This window comes from Chelmon rostratus, chromosome 6, assembly GCF_017976325.1.
Source record: "Chelmon rostratus isolate fCheRos1 chromosome 6, fCheRos1.pri, whole genome shotgun sequence".
NCBI classification, from domain to species: Eukaryota; Metazoa; Chordata; class Actinopteri; order Chaetodontiformes; family Chaetodontidae; genus Chelmon; species Chelmon rostratus.
The window spans coordinates 14,307,192-14,321,849 of record NC_055663.1 but is presented as its reverse complement, the minus strand read 5'-3'; the positions used below and the strand labels follow the sequence as shown (position 1 = coordinate 14,321,849).

Here is a 14,658-nt window from a genome sequence, read left to right as displayed (position 1 = left end):
TAATCCCTTTAATGACTTTCTCGCTAATCCTTTACTCTGTTTTTATTCATTTAACCTGTCTCTATGTCCAGCGGAGTCAGCAGATGAAGACATACCAGATGCAATGTTTAAGGAAAGCTGCATCACAGAGCAGACTCAGTACTTCTTTGACAATGATGAAAGATCCTACTCAGGTGTCCTGGACTGTGGAAACTGTTCCCGGTATGTGAGCGTTTCTTCGTTGTTTGTGCACAAATTTGTGCTATTAATGTGCTTCCATTTCAGTGGTTCAGTCCACTCATACTGTAAATGGGTTGTGGTATTAAAAATTTGCCACCTCTTACTGGATCTTCTTCCTGGACGACCTTCTGTTTAATGGTCTGCAGGGATGAGTCCAGAATAGGGTTAGTTTCCTGGCCTCTTTCTGTTTTCCAGGCTGATTTCAGGCAGCTGTTTTCTGATGAGTTCTGATCAGACCCAGATTACCTTGATCTGTCAGTGACCGGAATTGCAGAGGGAAGCACAAAAGCTCTTTTATCTGGTTTTCTTCCTTTGCTCTCTGGCTACACTTCAAACTCACTAATACACACATACACGGACCACTGCACATTTACTTTGCTCTAACCTCCTTTTGTGTCAATTTGGGCTGTCTGAGGGGGTTAAATATGGCTGTAATTACTGGGCGTTATGAGTCCCACGTGTCTGGTGCTTTACTCCCCAATGTTAACGACTGTGGACACAGAAACTTTCATGACAACCATAAAAAACCAATCACAAGGGAATAGAAATAGAGGTATGAATGTGCGCGTATGTGCACAGCTGCACACATACCTGCGTGTGTATGCAGCATATACTGTATATATTCAATATACAGATTCAATCTATTGTTGAGAATTGTTATTCAAGCTGCATTATATCCTTGCACCACAGGAATATTACTGTATGAATACTGCATATATTTTTTACCAGAATGTGTGTGTGACCATGTGTGCTTTCCAGGATGTATCGTGCTGAGAAGCTGCCAAACACCAACCTAGTGTTCCTGATCACTGATGCCAAGGCAACGTGTTTGTCGTGTGACCCCAGGCCGCTACGACAGGCTGAGCAGCCCTGTATCCTTTCACTCAACTCGTAAAAATCCAACATAGAGTTACACTTCCTTTCTGCTTTCCAGTCCTCCATCCATCACCCTTATGACAGGGCTTTAAACTCTCAATACAAGGACACACACCTAAGGAGTTTGCAGCAGGTCCCCCCTGAACGTTCACGGGTGAACAGTAAACCAGATGCACGGCATATGAAAGCCTGTCTCACATTACTCCCAGATTAGATTTCTTTGTTTAAACTCATGTGGGCTGCATGCTGCCATCAGGTTGAATTAAGCTTCCCGCTGGTGTAACGGTACAGGTGTCATCATCAGAGGTCACCACGGGGTCACAACAAAGGCCTCCAGTTGCTAACAAGGATACCACTTAACACACACACCACACCCACACACACACACACACACACACACACATAGTGTTTATGTAGTCAGGGACACAATGGCAAAATGCCCTGCAATCACTGGCAGCATAATACTGCTAAACCTTATGAAGTGGAATGTAATTATTTCTAGGACTGCCTTTCTTTTTTTTTTTTTTTATATCTCTCTTAGATGTTAATGGAAGATCAGCAAATATCTGGAAGATAAAAAATCAGGGAATCTCCAGCCAAGGCTGATAAGTTGGAACTACATGAGGCTTTTTTGGCAGGGAAACTGGGAGTCAGCATATCTTTTAATTGTTGTTTAGTGTTAAATGCGCACCGTTGATGGCAAGTCAAATTTTCCTGAATGTCTGTTTAGCCGAAGGTCCAGACCCGTGTGAGCTGGCTCAGAATCCCAGATACCGCAAAGGACCGGACGTGTGTTTTGACAACAACGAAAACGTAAGACGCAACCGCACACGTGCCTTTGTGCAGAGAATATTCTGGAAACAGCTCTATTAGGGAGGCTTCACAGTTGGCCTCTGTCAATTTCTGTCTGGTTTTCATCAGCGTTTAGCACTGTTGGCTGCCTGCTCTTCCACTCTGATCCATATTTGATTTATTCCCTCAGTTTATTCTTTATTTGTCGATTTATGAGTATTTTTATTTCATGAAATTTCGCATGCAATTATCACTCAGTTGTTTTTATTTCCCTTGTCTCATACGATCTCTTCACTCACAATCTGCCATTCTTGTTTTGTGCTTCTCATGTTTGTGCATCCCTTTGGCTGCTGCTCTGACAGGATGAGCCCCTGTGCCCAATCAGCAGAGGTTCTACATTGAGCCCCACACCTCTGCTGTTGTTACTGGTGCTAAGTTCAGGGTCAGTGTCCTCACACCTGCTATGATTTTTACTGTTCCTGGAACATCGCAAAGTGCGTGACAAGGGCAAATAGACACTACAAAAGCAAGCCAATCCTGCCACATTTAATATTTCTTTTGTAATTTTGCTGGGTAATATCTGCATTGTTACTCATTTGACCTCTTTTGGAATCACTCAAGCCACTTTCATACACATTCCAATAATTTGAGGAGGAAATGGCCCACTGGAATAAGTGAATAACAGTTGAGATGTATTTCTTTGTTGCATGCCTGTCTCCTTACACAATGCTACATGTCTCTTTGGCATCTTGTTTTATTTATTTATTTATTTATTTTTCCATATTTCATTACCCTGACAGATGGAGAGCAGACTAAATCTTGGCAGTTGAAGTGTTAAATCAATTCAATATAATAGAAAACTCAAAACTGTGCAAATATGTCTACAGCCACCATCTATTTATTTAGCATTGCTAAATGCTTTGTCAAAATTACCTTACAAACATGCATGTAAATAAGTAAGAACATCTTGGTGTATTTTAGTCTTTTAGGGTTTCAGAGATTGCAATGCAACATTCAGACATGATTCAGACAGTAGCAATTGTGCATATGTAGATTTCCCTGACCTGATGGAAGTTTATGTATTGGACCATTTGAGCTAAATCAGTAAAACAAAGGAGCGAGGTGGATAAATCATGTGTGAGATCATTACATCACCACCCAACTTTGAACAGTTTATGAAACATCTAAATATTTGGAAAAAATATTTCCCATATCTTTGTGAACTCAGCCTTTCATTGTGCTCTAAAGGCGTAGATCACACACATAACAGGCCACTAATTCATGCGGCCGCATGTTTATATTGTGGAGACGCTGTGCTGGGAAGCAAAGGGAAGGGGAGGAATGGCTGAGGAAGTGGATGAACAGAGTAAAAGTAGGCCGTCTCCCTTTTCCTCTTTCCATCTCTCCCATTTTGGCTCAGCTCCTCATGGGGAGACAGTCTGTGTCCAGGCCTGTCCATTTTGTCACTGGTGTAAACAGAGGAAGCTCCACATGGCTTTCCTGTCCTTTGAATGCAGAAGACTCCCACCTCTTTCTCCTAGGCCTTTGGCATGCACGGATATCCTGAATACTCCCATCAAATAGAAAAAAGCCACACACTGCAGCAGGCAGGTGCGTGTGCATAGACACACATGCACGAAAAGCAGAGTGAGGTCCCGAGTACCTCTAAAACTGCAACAGAGCATTTAAATTAAGAGTTCATTTTTAGGAAATACGCTTCTTTGCTTTCTTTCCAGGAGTTAGATGAAGTGACTGACATCACTCTCGCTGTATGGTAGATATTTGTATGCTTAGCACAAAGACTGGAAACAGCATGTCTGGCCCTGCACCCAGTCAGGACAAAGTCTGGCACATATTCTCTGCAGAACCATAAATTGTTTGGTAGGGATTAAACAAATGAGGTACGTCTTAAATAGTGAGCTATTGAGGTGCTGGTAGGTTAATTTTGCTACCTTTCTAACTTTCTGCAAGAAATACAATATTTCCTGAAATGTCCAAACTATGCATTCAATATGACAGGTAAACCATAGAATAAGATACAATACGATCAGAAACTGTAGCAGATGTAGTAATGATGATGCTAGTCGTACTAGAGCTGGAGACCTTTTATCTAATTGACTGACAACTGATTCATCCAACAGGAAGATGATTCTGACTGTGGGGGAGGGACCTGCCTGAGCCCGTGTCTTTTACCAATGCTTGGGCTCCAACTGTTGCTGCTGTGGCTCATCACATCTTCACAACACTCATGACCCCTACACACACATACACACACACACGCACACACACACATCTCATTTCACAAGAGGCCAGACGACGCTCCAGTTATGCCATCCAGGATGTATGCAGAGTATTTGCAACAAGACATTTTTATCAGCGTTTCCATTTTCCAATGCCAAAGGGTGCTCATTGATTTCCTCCTTGTCATTTTCAAAAATAGAGACACATTTACTGTGCTCGGCTGCACTCATTTCCATGATACACTCCTTAATACTGGTGCAAGAGTAAGAGCTAACCAACCCTTTAATTCTGCCTGATTTGTTTCTCTGATTTATTTAGCGGAGGTTGAGGAGTCGTCCCACTATGCCAACTAAATATCATTCAAAGACTGAATGTTCACTGACAGCGTTGATTTGTGTAGTTGTCGATATTGTTTGTTGCTTATTATACTATTGCGTATGAATCATTATGCTGTAATGATTTTATTTTGGCAACCAGTGCAACTATGAAGAATATCCCTTTTGTTTGAGTGTTTTTTAAATGTACTGTACCTATCTATTTATCATTTGTTGGGTACTCAAAGTCAACTAGCATTTTGTGACTAGCTAGGTCTTGTATTGTAGCAGCATGTGCTCAGTACAGAGCTAAAGGCAACTCCAATACTCTGACACCAAAGCTCCACACAGTACTAAGGACCATAGATACACACAAACCTACTACAGAGAATCTGCAGGCTAGTTTATTTTAAGAGATTCTTCAGATGTGGGTGTACATCAGTATTCAAGTTAGGGTGTTTGCAAGGTAGATAGCGAGATCAGAGAGCACCCAATCTCAAATCTATTAGGATATTACAATTTCAAATGTGTTTGTACTTGGTCTGACACCTTTGGTTGTCTTCAATTTGATGCATCAAATTCCCAGTGCCTACATAGTAGCTCACACAGTCTGTCATCTAAAGGAAGCAATGCATCAGAGTTGTATTCTTACCATGTGCGCCTCTGTGCTAATGCCGGCTGCAGCAGAGCAGAGAGGGTAGTCCTTGCAGCCGTGCGCCGGTAGATAAGATAAATGGGCCAAAACTGCTGCAGTTCTTCTAATTTATGTGGCCCAAACAACAGTAGAAGCAACCAGTGATTTTGATAGTGGGGGAAGAATATAATTTTTTTCCACGGTCAAAACAAACCAAAACCAGACTTGAGCTTGCATTCTGACACCTCTCTTTATTAGTCCTGTTTCTGTTACCTTTCTGGATCACCAGACTCAGGAGCCAAGATGACTTGTGAATGAGATCAGCGGAACAAAACGACTGTTTCTTTGTTTTTCTTCTCCTCGCTGTTCTCCCCCTTATGCTTGTTTCCTCTTTGTGTTGCTCTATAAGTGCTGTGAAGCAGATGCTGAGGGCTCAGTGTCGAAACGCTGCAATGTCATGGGATGAGCTTGTTTCTGTGTTTGAACGCTGTCTGTACCCACGGTCAGCATCAGGGCCTGTTGGAGAGAACTTTGAGAATACACTCAGTACCCGGTGGTAATTTTGCATTGCCTTACTTTACCATAAGTCATAAAGATCACACACAAGTGTTTTAGTTTTCCTTTTTTAGCCATTTTAACAGTTAAAATTGAGTTCTCTCCACTTCGCCGTCATGGTGACCTGCTGGTGTTGAGTGTTCAGGTTATGCCTGCCTATCAAAGTCGCGTGTTGACTTGTGTTTTACCCCGGGGGTCCCGTGTCTATGTGCAGGCATGTGCGTGTCCCTCCGATATCTGATTGTGCTTTAATACTGTACATGAATTACTCTTTTGTGGAACTTGACTAGCCTGAATACATTTTGTATACATTTGTACACTAATACTATTTACTGTATAAAAGAGAAAATGAAAGAAAAGAAAAATGTTTATAATATCGTGTTGATTATTGTGCAAATATAATATATTCACAATAAAAGTGTTGTATTGTTATGACCCGAAGTTCTCCTCTTCTTTCTGTCACATCTGGCCATGGTGCTCTGGCTCCGCTGGGAGCTCAGCAAACATGTCATCCTTCCTGCACGAAGAGACAGCTGCTCAAACTGGGAAGTACATCTGTGTTTCCCTGCTTTCGTGTATGAAGTAAGTGTGGATGATTGCTGCTTTGTCACTGCCTAGTAATATCAAATCATTTCAAACATTTGTGATTGGGTGTGGTCAGATGTTGCTCGTGTAACCACACTCAGTAGTGATGCCACTGTGTACTGACACACCCAAGGGTACACTTGGTACAAAGGTTGCTTTACAAATTTGTAAATATTGTGATCTATTTAACACAATGTACTCATACCTAAACAAATGAACAGGTTGAAAAGCACCAGCGACGGGCGTACCAGACCCTCACTGTCACATGGTTAGCATTGTGAAATGGTCAGAGTTTGGTTAGGTTTAGGCAACAAAACCTAGCTTTAGGCAGAGTTTAAGTTAGAAGAAGTGCATTACTGTCATGCACGTGAGTAACTTAATTTCTGTTATGTACATTAAAATAAGTTGATGCTTACTTTCACAGCGCTCTCCTGGGTGAAAGTCCTGTGTTTCTTTGACCCATCCATCTATCCCACCTACTCCATATGTAGACTTTCTTGCTCTTTATACTACGTCATCTGTTTCCTCCTGTGCTCCCTTTGTAACTACTTCCGCTTCCTGCTGAAGATGGACTGCATCTATCGCATGTCTTTCCATCCCAGGGGAGGGATCCCTCCTTTCTGTCTCTTCCCGGGGTTTCATCAGTTTTTTAAAAGGTTTTTTTCAGGGGGGACTTTTTCCTTAACCGGATCAAGGGTCTACGCACAGAGGGTGTCGTACGCTGCACAGATTGTAAAGTCCCCTCAGGCAACTTGTGATTCATGATTCTGGGTTATATAAATAAAACTGACTTGACCTGGCACTTCTACATCAAGAAGGTGACAACTTAAACCAATGAAGGTCGGCAAAATCAAGATTTTCAGGGATCGTTAGGATAACCTTAAGTTAGGCATTCATGAAGCTTGCTGATGATTAATGAAACCGAATGGACATGTTTGAAGTTTCAAAGAAGCTGTAATTCCATCTCCTGGGTTGTACAATATGAATTCAATGTTCAACAAGAATAAATCAGTCCAACAATTTTTAGGCTTATTTAATGAGGTTATTTTAAACTATTTATTTCAGCATGAAACCCCATTGGGCCAAATACGAGTCCACATAGCTCATACACACATTAATGTACAGTAGAAAAGGCCACCCAGGAGAATACCTAATTGCACTTTTAAAAAATTCCATGAACCAGTTATTTCCTGTTTGCCTTTCTTCCTCTTTCATCCTGGAGTACAGACCAGTGCACACACACACACACACACAAACACAAACACACACGAACACACATTTTCAAATGAATACCAGTGTGAGAAGGACAACAGAAGCTCCCTCCAAATGCAAAGCTTCACTACACGTATGATGACACAACATGGCAGAGTGTGTCCCAGTGAGCCCCAACTGAGGTCTTATCTCTGTGTTTCTAATTTTGTGACGCCTCTGGAAACATTATTGATACAGACAGCTCTGCCATCTCCCGCCCGGAGCAGCAGCAGAAAGCCAGATGCTAACACCAGAGCTACAGAGAAGTTGTATAACACTTGACGGTATTTGTGTTTATCTGATGGTAATCTAAGAATCAATATGGCCACAGTTTTAAGTGGAGAGCACAAAGAGGTTTGTTTTTCTTGGAGATGTGTCAGACTGGGAGGTCTTCGTATGTGTGCTGTATGGTGATATTTAGAAGGGAGGTTGTAATGGGATACTCTTGTAAATGGGGACGAGGTCGTAGCCTTTAACATGCCTGGCTTAAGAAGTTACAGACGCAGGAAAAGCAAGGACAAGTCCTGCATCTCTTTTCAATTTGTTATTTCAAATATTTCATAAGTCACAAAACCACAAGAAGAGAATGAATTAACTCCACTTAAAAGTTGCACATAAAATGAAAATGCACTTGTTTTTGTGTTCTGTTTTTTAAACAGCTTGTTTCTTATTTTTGTAGTTCTGGGCATCGATCCTTTTACTAATGAAATCTCACCAACTTGATTGCTGACATATGGGGCTGCAGACTGCTGTGCTAATCATGGCTAAACTGAGTCAGTTCAGCACATGCAACAGCTTCCCTTTTTTCCCTCAGTCCTATGCTAACTTCTTATTTTCCCTTTAGTAGACAGTTGCCAGTCAATAGTGACAGCAGACATGCTTGGAAAGCAGGAGGGGATGAAATGCAATAAAGGTTGGAGGCCAGCATCAAACCGTGGGATCGCAGTCCTGGCATGTGTCTCAGACCACCGGCCAAACACAAAACAGGTCCATATTTTTACCACCTTATTTAAACCATTTGTTTGGAAAAGAAAATGAAGTTGAAATCATGACCTAATCAATCTGTTAAGCATCCTTTATTATGGGGGTTTCTGGTTTAACTTTGAGCGACCATGCTTACAGTATAGTTTTGGATCGCCACTGTTTTTGCGTCAAAACGGATGGTTTAGATAACTGAGTTGGATTTGGGATTTTGGTAAATAGCCGCCTGATTGAAAAACTTCATTCTGACCTGCTCTTTTCAATCAAGATGTTGATGCAACTGTTCTATTATTGTTATGATGTCCAACACAGCGATGATTCATACCGCAGAGGCATTTCATTTGAGTGGCAGTTTTTTTTCTATAAACTTCTTTAACAAATACCATTTTTCAAATGCAGTTTTAATGTTTTCAGTCTGCCCATCAGCTTTTCTGGTCGCCTGCTGATCCAGCACACGTATTTGTGCAGAACACCGTCGGTGTTGGGTTTCCCAAAAATGAACATTTCACCCAATCTTAATCCTTCAGAGCTGGAACTGTATGACTCACTGGTGGTTATTTTAAAGTCTGAGAGTGGCTTTTTGGGTTCGTTCCATTAATTGCAGGAAGTGACACATGAGATTGATGCTGCATCAACAACATGACCCATGACTGGATCTGCAAGCATCAGCATGTCATTAGTAAACCCCTCGAAAGTTCATTAACATTATTTTGATAGTAATACAGCATCCATTTCCGTAGAGTTTTACCAGCAAATGCTATTTTTGGAACAGTATTACAACTCAATGACGCGTTGATCGTACCATTAGCACCACATTTAGTCCCAACACTCCCAGCACCCTCTGGGTCGTGACACCCCCGGGGCAATCAACCCAAGTCTGAATAAACTTCCCTCACTCTGGTAACTATAATGTAGTTTACATTAGCGACAAGATTTTTTAATTGGCACCATTTGTTTTGTTTTTTCTAAATATGAAAAAAAAGTGTACACTTCCTGTAAGCAGCAACAGAGGGTCACAGTTTTTCCGTCACCATAAAACACAGAAGAGCAAAGGGCATCAGGGTCGCTAAGGTTCTGCAGTTTAGCTCTGACATCCTGTAAAAGAAGCTAAATCAATCCCTTACTGTGCACTAAAGACTTCCAGCACTGTCAGTGACTGCTGCCTGATTGAGTGCACGGCTACATCTACTGTGTGTTTTCCTGTATGAGACAAATTCTTTCAGCCCAGACTTGGATCAAACAGCATTTGGACATAAATCTTAATGTTTTTCCTGACCATTATGAAACTCCTAATGGGTTTTGTTTGCAGCAAAAGGAAAATACAGATAGCGTCAAATAAGTTCTTAATCACACAAAAGGATCCTAAATAGGCTTCAGATATTTTCCTGTTATTGTTCAAACTTTTTGGCACCTGTTCTTACAAACCCCCACCCAACTTGGCAACAACGTAAGCCAAAGAAAACCTTAAAATATATTTGCAAAATGGAGAGGAGAACGATGGTGTCAGACAAACTGGGGGTTGGAAAGAACACCAAACACAGACTTGGCGTGGATTATCAGGAAATGCCATGGGCTCTTTCAAACCCATAAACACAACCACACACTTGTCTTTTCTCACTACCTTGGTTTCTGTCCCTTCTCTTCTCTCAGATTGTAAGCATGCTGTGCGTGCGTCTGAGTGTGTGTGTGCGCAGCATGATTGGCAGGCATAACCCTGGAAAACTCCGTCCAGGTGAGCAGTCTCAACGGGACACATTCCATTCCAGGCCAGATTGGGGATTGATTTGTGGATTTTCTCTGTGTTTAGAGTGAGGCCTAACATACATTAACTGGTAACATGAGGTGTTAGATTTGCGGGGGGCATGTGCAGTCACCAGGGTTAAGGAATATGCATCATTCTCTCAATGGGATCAGGGATTTTGTGTAGTCTCTTTAGTAATAATTTCTTGTTCATATGACATTTAAACTGTAAGGTGCTTTAAAGATATCCTGAGAGTTTATTACCACTAATAAAGCAAAGGAGCAATGTTCTAACGAGCGCGTCTACGTTTTTTATTCCCCTTTTTTTTGCATAGTGCACATAAAAAATGTACATGTGTGCGCGTGAGTATGCAGGCGACATGATACACATTCCTGCTGCTTTTAAGCTTTTTCGCTGGTGGCGACAACACGCACAGAAATGCACATGTGCCCGTACAGGCAAGACAGGCCATTAAATACAATATCAACCTCTGGTCGCAGAATAATTATTAGGCCTAGCACTCTTCTCTGATGATGAACAAATAAACCAGAGTAGCTCATATTGTACAGCTGTGATTTTGCATGTGCTGCGTACAAACTAGAGACATTCATGAGCCCCACAGGATGAATCCCAATGACTGTTTCTATAGAATCAAAACAAAGTGGGTTTTTTTTTACTTATTATTTTTTTATTTTTTACTTATTTAGTGAAATATCTACTTTACAAAATCTGTCACAGACATTCATGAGCTCCAAAGGGTGAAAATCAAAGAATCGCTATTGAATAGCACTAAACACAAAGTACAACAGATGCTGATGGTAATGTTGTTATTTTTGCAGATGTTTGGTCATAAACCAAAGTCTTAGACAAATTTTGACTTGGCGATGGTTCTAGATTATTTGTCCTCTGAGGACCATGAATGTCTGGACCAGATTTTGTCCCAATCCATCTGGTAAATGTTGAGATATTTCACTCCATAAATCAAAACTCTGGCCAGCTGGTGGCGCTAGAGGAAAATCAGAGGGCCAATAAAGTCAATGAGATTGATCCTCATTCAGTATGTCTTTTAAAGACCTGACTAAGGCCAGGAAAAAAGAAATGTTGGTTTGTTTCTTTGTTTGATGTTTTTTCCATGTCCCACAAAAATATGCTCACAAAACTGACAAAAAAAGATGATCAAAAAACAAGATGGATCAGCAGAGAGGAAGGGAGCAAAATATATCACCTGACTGTGGTTACACACACTTTGGTGAGTGTTGTCCCACTGGCAAGTTTGTTTTGCAGGGGGGCGGAGTGGTAGAACTTTAACAGCTGGCTCCTAAAGACCCCACAGAGCATGTTTATGTGTTTTCATGCTTCAAGTTACCTGCCTGCGTGTCTGGCAAATCACTCAGGTGGGTCCTGAAGACCCGGGCCGTCCCGCTTGCCCTACGCCATGTTCACCATCAACATGTTAATTACACGTATGAGGTCTGACACGGACACATGTGGGATGAAATGTACCTGCTGGCTCAGAGCAACTTTTTCCCCTCTGTTCTTTAATTTTACCGACCAGCCTCCCTCCCCTGTGTGTCTCCAGTTCTGCGTGAGTCATGTGGGGGTAAATTAGCAGTAAGCAGCAGACAAGACAAGCTGACTGTTAGCAGATGTGTAAGAAATGAGGAAACACAGGTTTAGGCACTATTTTAAGACCTGCTCTCCCCTTTCCCCTTCTCCTCAGGCACTGTTTTGGTTTCCTATCTTGGCTTTAATTTTGTGGCCACGCAGTTATTATCCTTTTGTAGTGAGAGATGCTTGGAATGTGTTTCACCTCAAGAGTTTCACTTGATGCCAAATTCCAGGTTTTGGGTAGTTTCTTTGTGCGCACATAACATATTCAATCACCTTACTTCAGTGATTAGAGTCTTATGGAATTCAATTAATTGTGTGTGATTGTGACAAATGTTATTTTCTGTCACTCTAATTCAGCTTCAAGCTCTAATTAACAGGTTCCTAAGGGAAGTATAGATACTCGGCCTAGTATAGACCACTGTGTTCAGGAAGGTTGTCTCAAAAATAAACATTTGTGCCTGAAAGCGAGACAATAGTTAACTACAAAATAGTCCTTCCTTTACAATGCAGTATATAAATACATAAACAATATAGGTTGTGTATGTAAGCATGTCCTATTTGTGCGTGTTTTCCAGTTTGTTTCAGTTTTGTGCGCCTTTGAGTGACTGACATCTGCCGTCAAAAGGCCGGCACAAAAGGGTGCGCGTGGGACGTTGATGTGTTTGTGCGACACACTTCATGTGTACCATGCTAAAGGATGTGTCATTTAAACAGTTATGGTTTGCGTGGATATACAAACCCACAAGGCCATTTTGTTGATGAATTGTTCCAAGGTTCTGTCTCAAATGTTCACATCAACACCCATAAACACAAGAGGAGGGACAGACAAAAGGCTGAATAAGGACTATGCTCTGAGAACTGGAAGCTTTCTGCTGAACTGAAACGGTTGCGTCTTAACTCAATAAAATGATCTTGTTAAAATGTATGATTGCACTTGTAGTAATTCTTGTAAGTTTTACTCACAAAAATAAAATTACTTTTGCAAAAAGGAAAAAAAAAAACCCATGCAAGTTCCAAAACACATCTGCAGACATGACAGCTTTGCTAAATTTGGAATGATTCAGCACATCGTCGATGAGTCATTAGTAAAACTGTGCTCTCGACTTTCTGTGATCGATGGTGTAAGTTCCAGTGTGCCAGCAACAATGAGGAAAGCAGTTGTTCACCGCTAGAGAGCGAATTATCGGAAAGAAAAATCTATGACATATTGAGTGGTTTGTATCTGTTATGGTCCTCTGATCCTCTTTAAAGCTATTTCTAGGGATGTGTTGGTGACTCACTCTGCTTATATGCATGATAATGAAGATGTGTTAAAAATCCAGCTTTACATTTCCGTCTGCTGCCCACTCTCCAGCAGCTTTTTTTCACGGTCAAAATCTGAAAAATCACATGGGGATGTGACTTGAAGGCAGACCACACGGCTGTGATGAAAAAAAAAAGGGAAAAAAAAGTCTGGTTTTACACACGTTTTATCTGAGAAGCCATATTTTCCAACTGTTTGTATGGACAGATTGTGCGCGTACGTAGTTTATTTGTGTTAACTGTCAGCAGATCTCAATTACGAGCAGTGACTACAATCACATGCACTGACAACAGGAAGTATGTGTTTGTTTAAAGGGGGATCTCTTGACACAGTATCTGTGTTTACAGCATCGAGGGCCACCACACTGTCATCACTAACCCGAAGACACACAAAACACACACACAACCCCTAAATGTCTTTCTTTCCTCATTAGAGTGAAATACCTGAGCCGCCTCTGCTCTGTACTCCCATACTTCCTCAATCCCTTATCTCTCCCTGTCTTACTCAAACTATCACACTGTCTGGCCCCTATTCCCGTCGCCTCTTCTTTCACATTTCCATTCCACTCCATCCCTTGTACATGAGGTCATGTGGTTGAAATCTGGAAGAGAGGCCGGAACGACTGAAGGTCACAATAAAGTCCAACTAATTTGCTGCAGATGAAAGATGCCCATACGATCGCATACATACAGACACGTGCACAGAAGAATAATAGTATGCAACACATGACTCGCAAAATGCGCACAAAACTTCCAAACAACTGCAGGAAGTCTATTAATACTCCGCACACTCCACAAATATGCGCTCAGACGGAGCAGCTTTGAGCACACTGGTCTGTATTGTGCCCTCCTGCTACAGTCGATCCATTTTTCTCGCTTTGCTCCTCATCTACACCCTCTCACTATCAACCTCTCCGTATCATCTCCATCTTCCATTGAACTTCCTCCCTCCATTACCAGCTGCATGAAGATATGAAGTTTCTGGCAATAACCAGCCACAGATGTGAGGAGTCTTGAATGGTGACGGCACTCATATGTGCGAGCAGTGGGCTACCGGGTCTCTCTAATTTCCATCTTCCAGCAGAAGCCGTGGCTCTCTCAGACGCAGTGAAAACACCCACTGGATTCTTGCTCGGAGAGTCAGTAATGAGATTGTGGTGATGAGGGCTTTTTGTTGCGAGCTCAAACTGCTGAAGGTTATCCAGTCATCTGCTGCTCGTTATGTGCGAGCATGCGTGTTTGCGAATGCGAGGGGAAAGATGGAGGGGAGAGAGCCTGGATGCATGTTTGCCTGCAGGAGACAGCGTATGTGGTTGCATTGCATGTGTATGTACCATAAAGAAAGGTTGGAGAAAGAGAAAGACACAGAGGAACGAGGAGACTCGTGCTCCGCTCCAGTGAAAGTATCTGACTCATGGCTGATTGTTTATTGTTGCGAATGACTCTGTGGTCCTCTCAGGAAGCTGCAGGAGCATTACTCATTGAACCAGGGAGAAGACAGAGATCGAGTCTGTCTCCTCCTGCATATTTGTCCACCTATTCCTCTGTTTTGTTTG

The 14,658-nt window shown here is 41.8% G+C and overlaps 1 protein-coding gene across 2 annotated transcripts in view; it reads left to right on the top strand.

Annotated features, from left to right (window-relative positions):
• Window positions 1-4,150, top strand: part of LOC121607393 (voltage-dependent calcium channel subunit alpha-2/delta-1) — a 55,428-nt gene extending 51,278 nt beyond the window's left edge. The window contains exons 35-39 of one of the 2 annotated variants that reach the window (XM_041938145.1): window positions 72-201; window positions 979-1,091; window positions 1,826-1,908; window positions 2,250-2,329; window positions 4,029-4,134. In XM_041938145.1, coding sequence (XP_041794079.1) covers window positions 72-201; window positions 979-1,091; window positions 1,826-1,908; window positions 2,250-2,329; window positions 4,029-4,065 — 443 coding nt within the window. In that variant the 3' untranslated portion in view covers window positions 4,066-4,134. Of the gene's footprint in view, window positions 1-71; window positions 202-978; window positions 1,092-1,825; window positions 1,909-2,249; window positions 2,330-4,028 lie in introns of both variants that reach the window. The other variant, XM_041938146.1, reaches the window with a different exon arrangement.
• The last annotated feature ends 10,508 nt before the right edge of the window (window positions 4,151-14,658 follow it).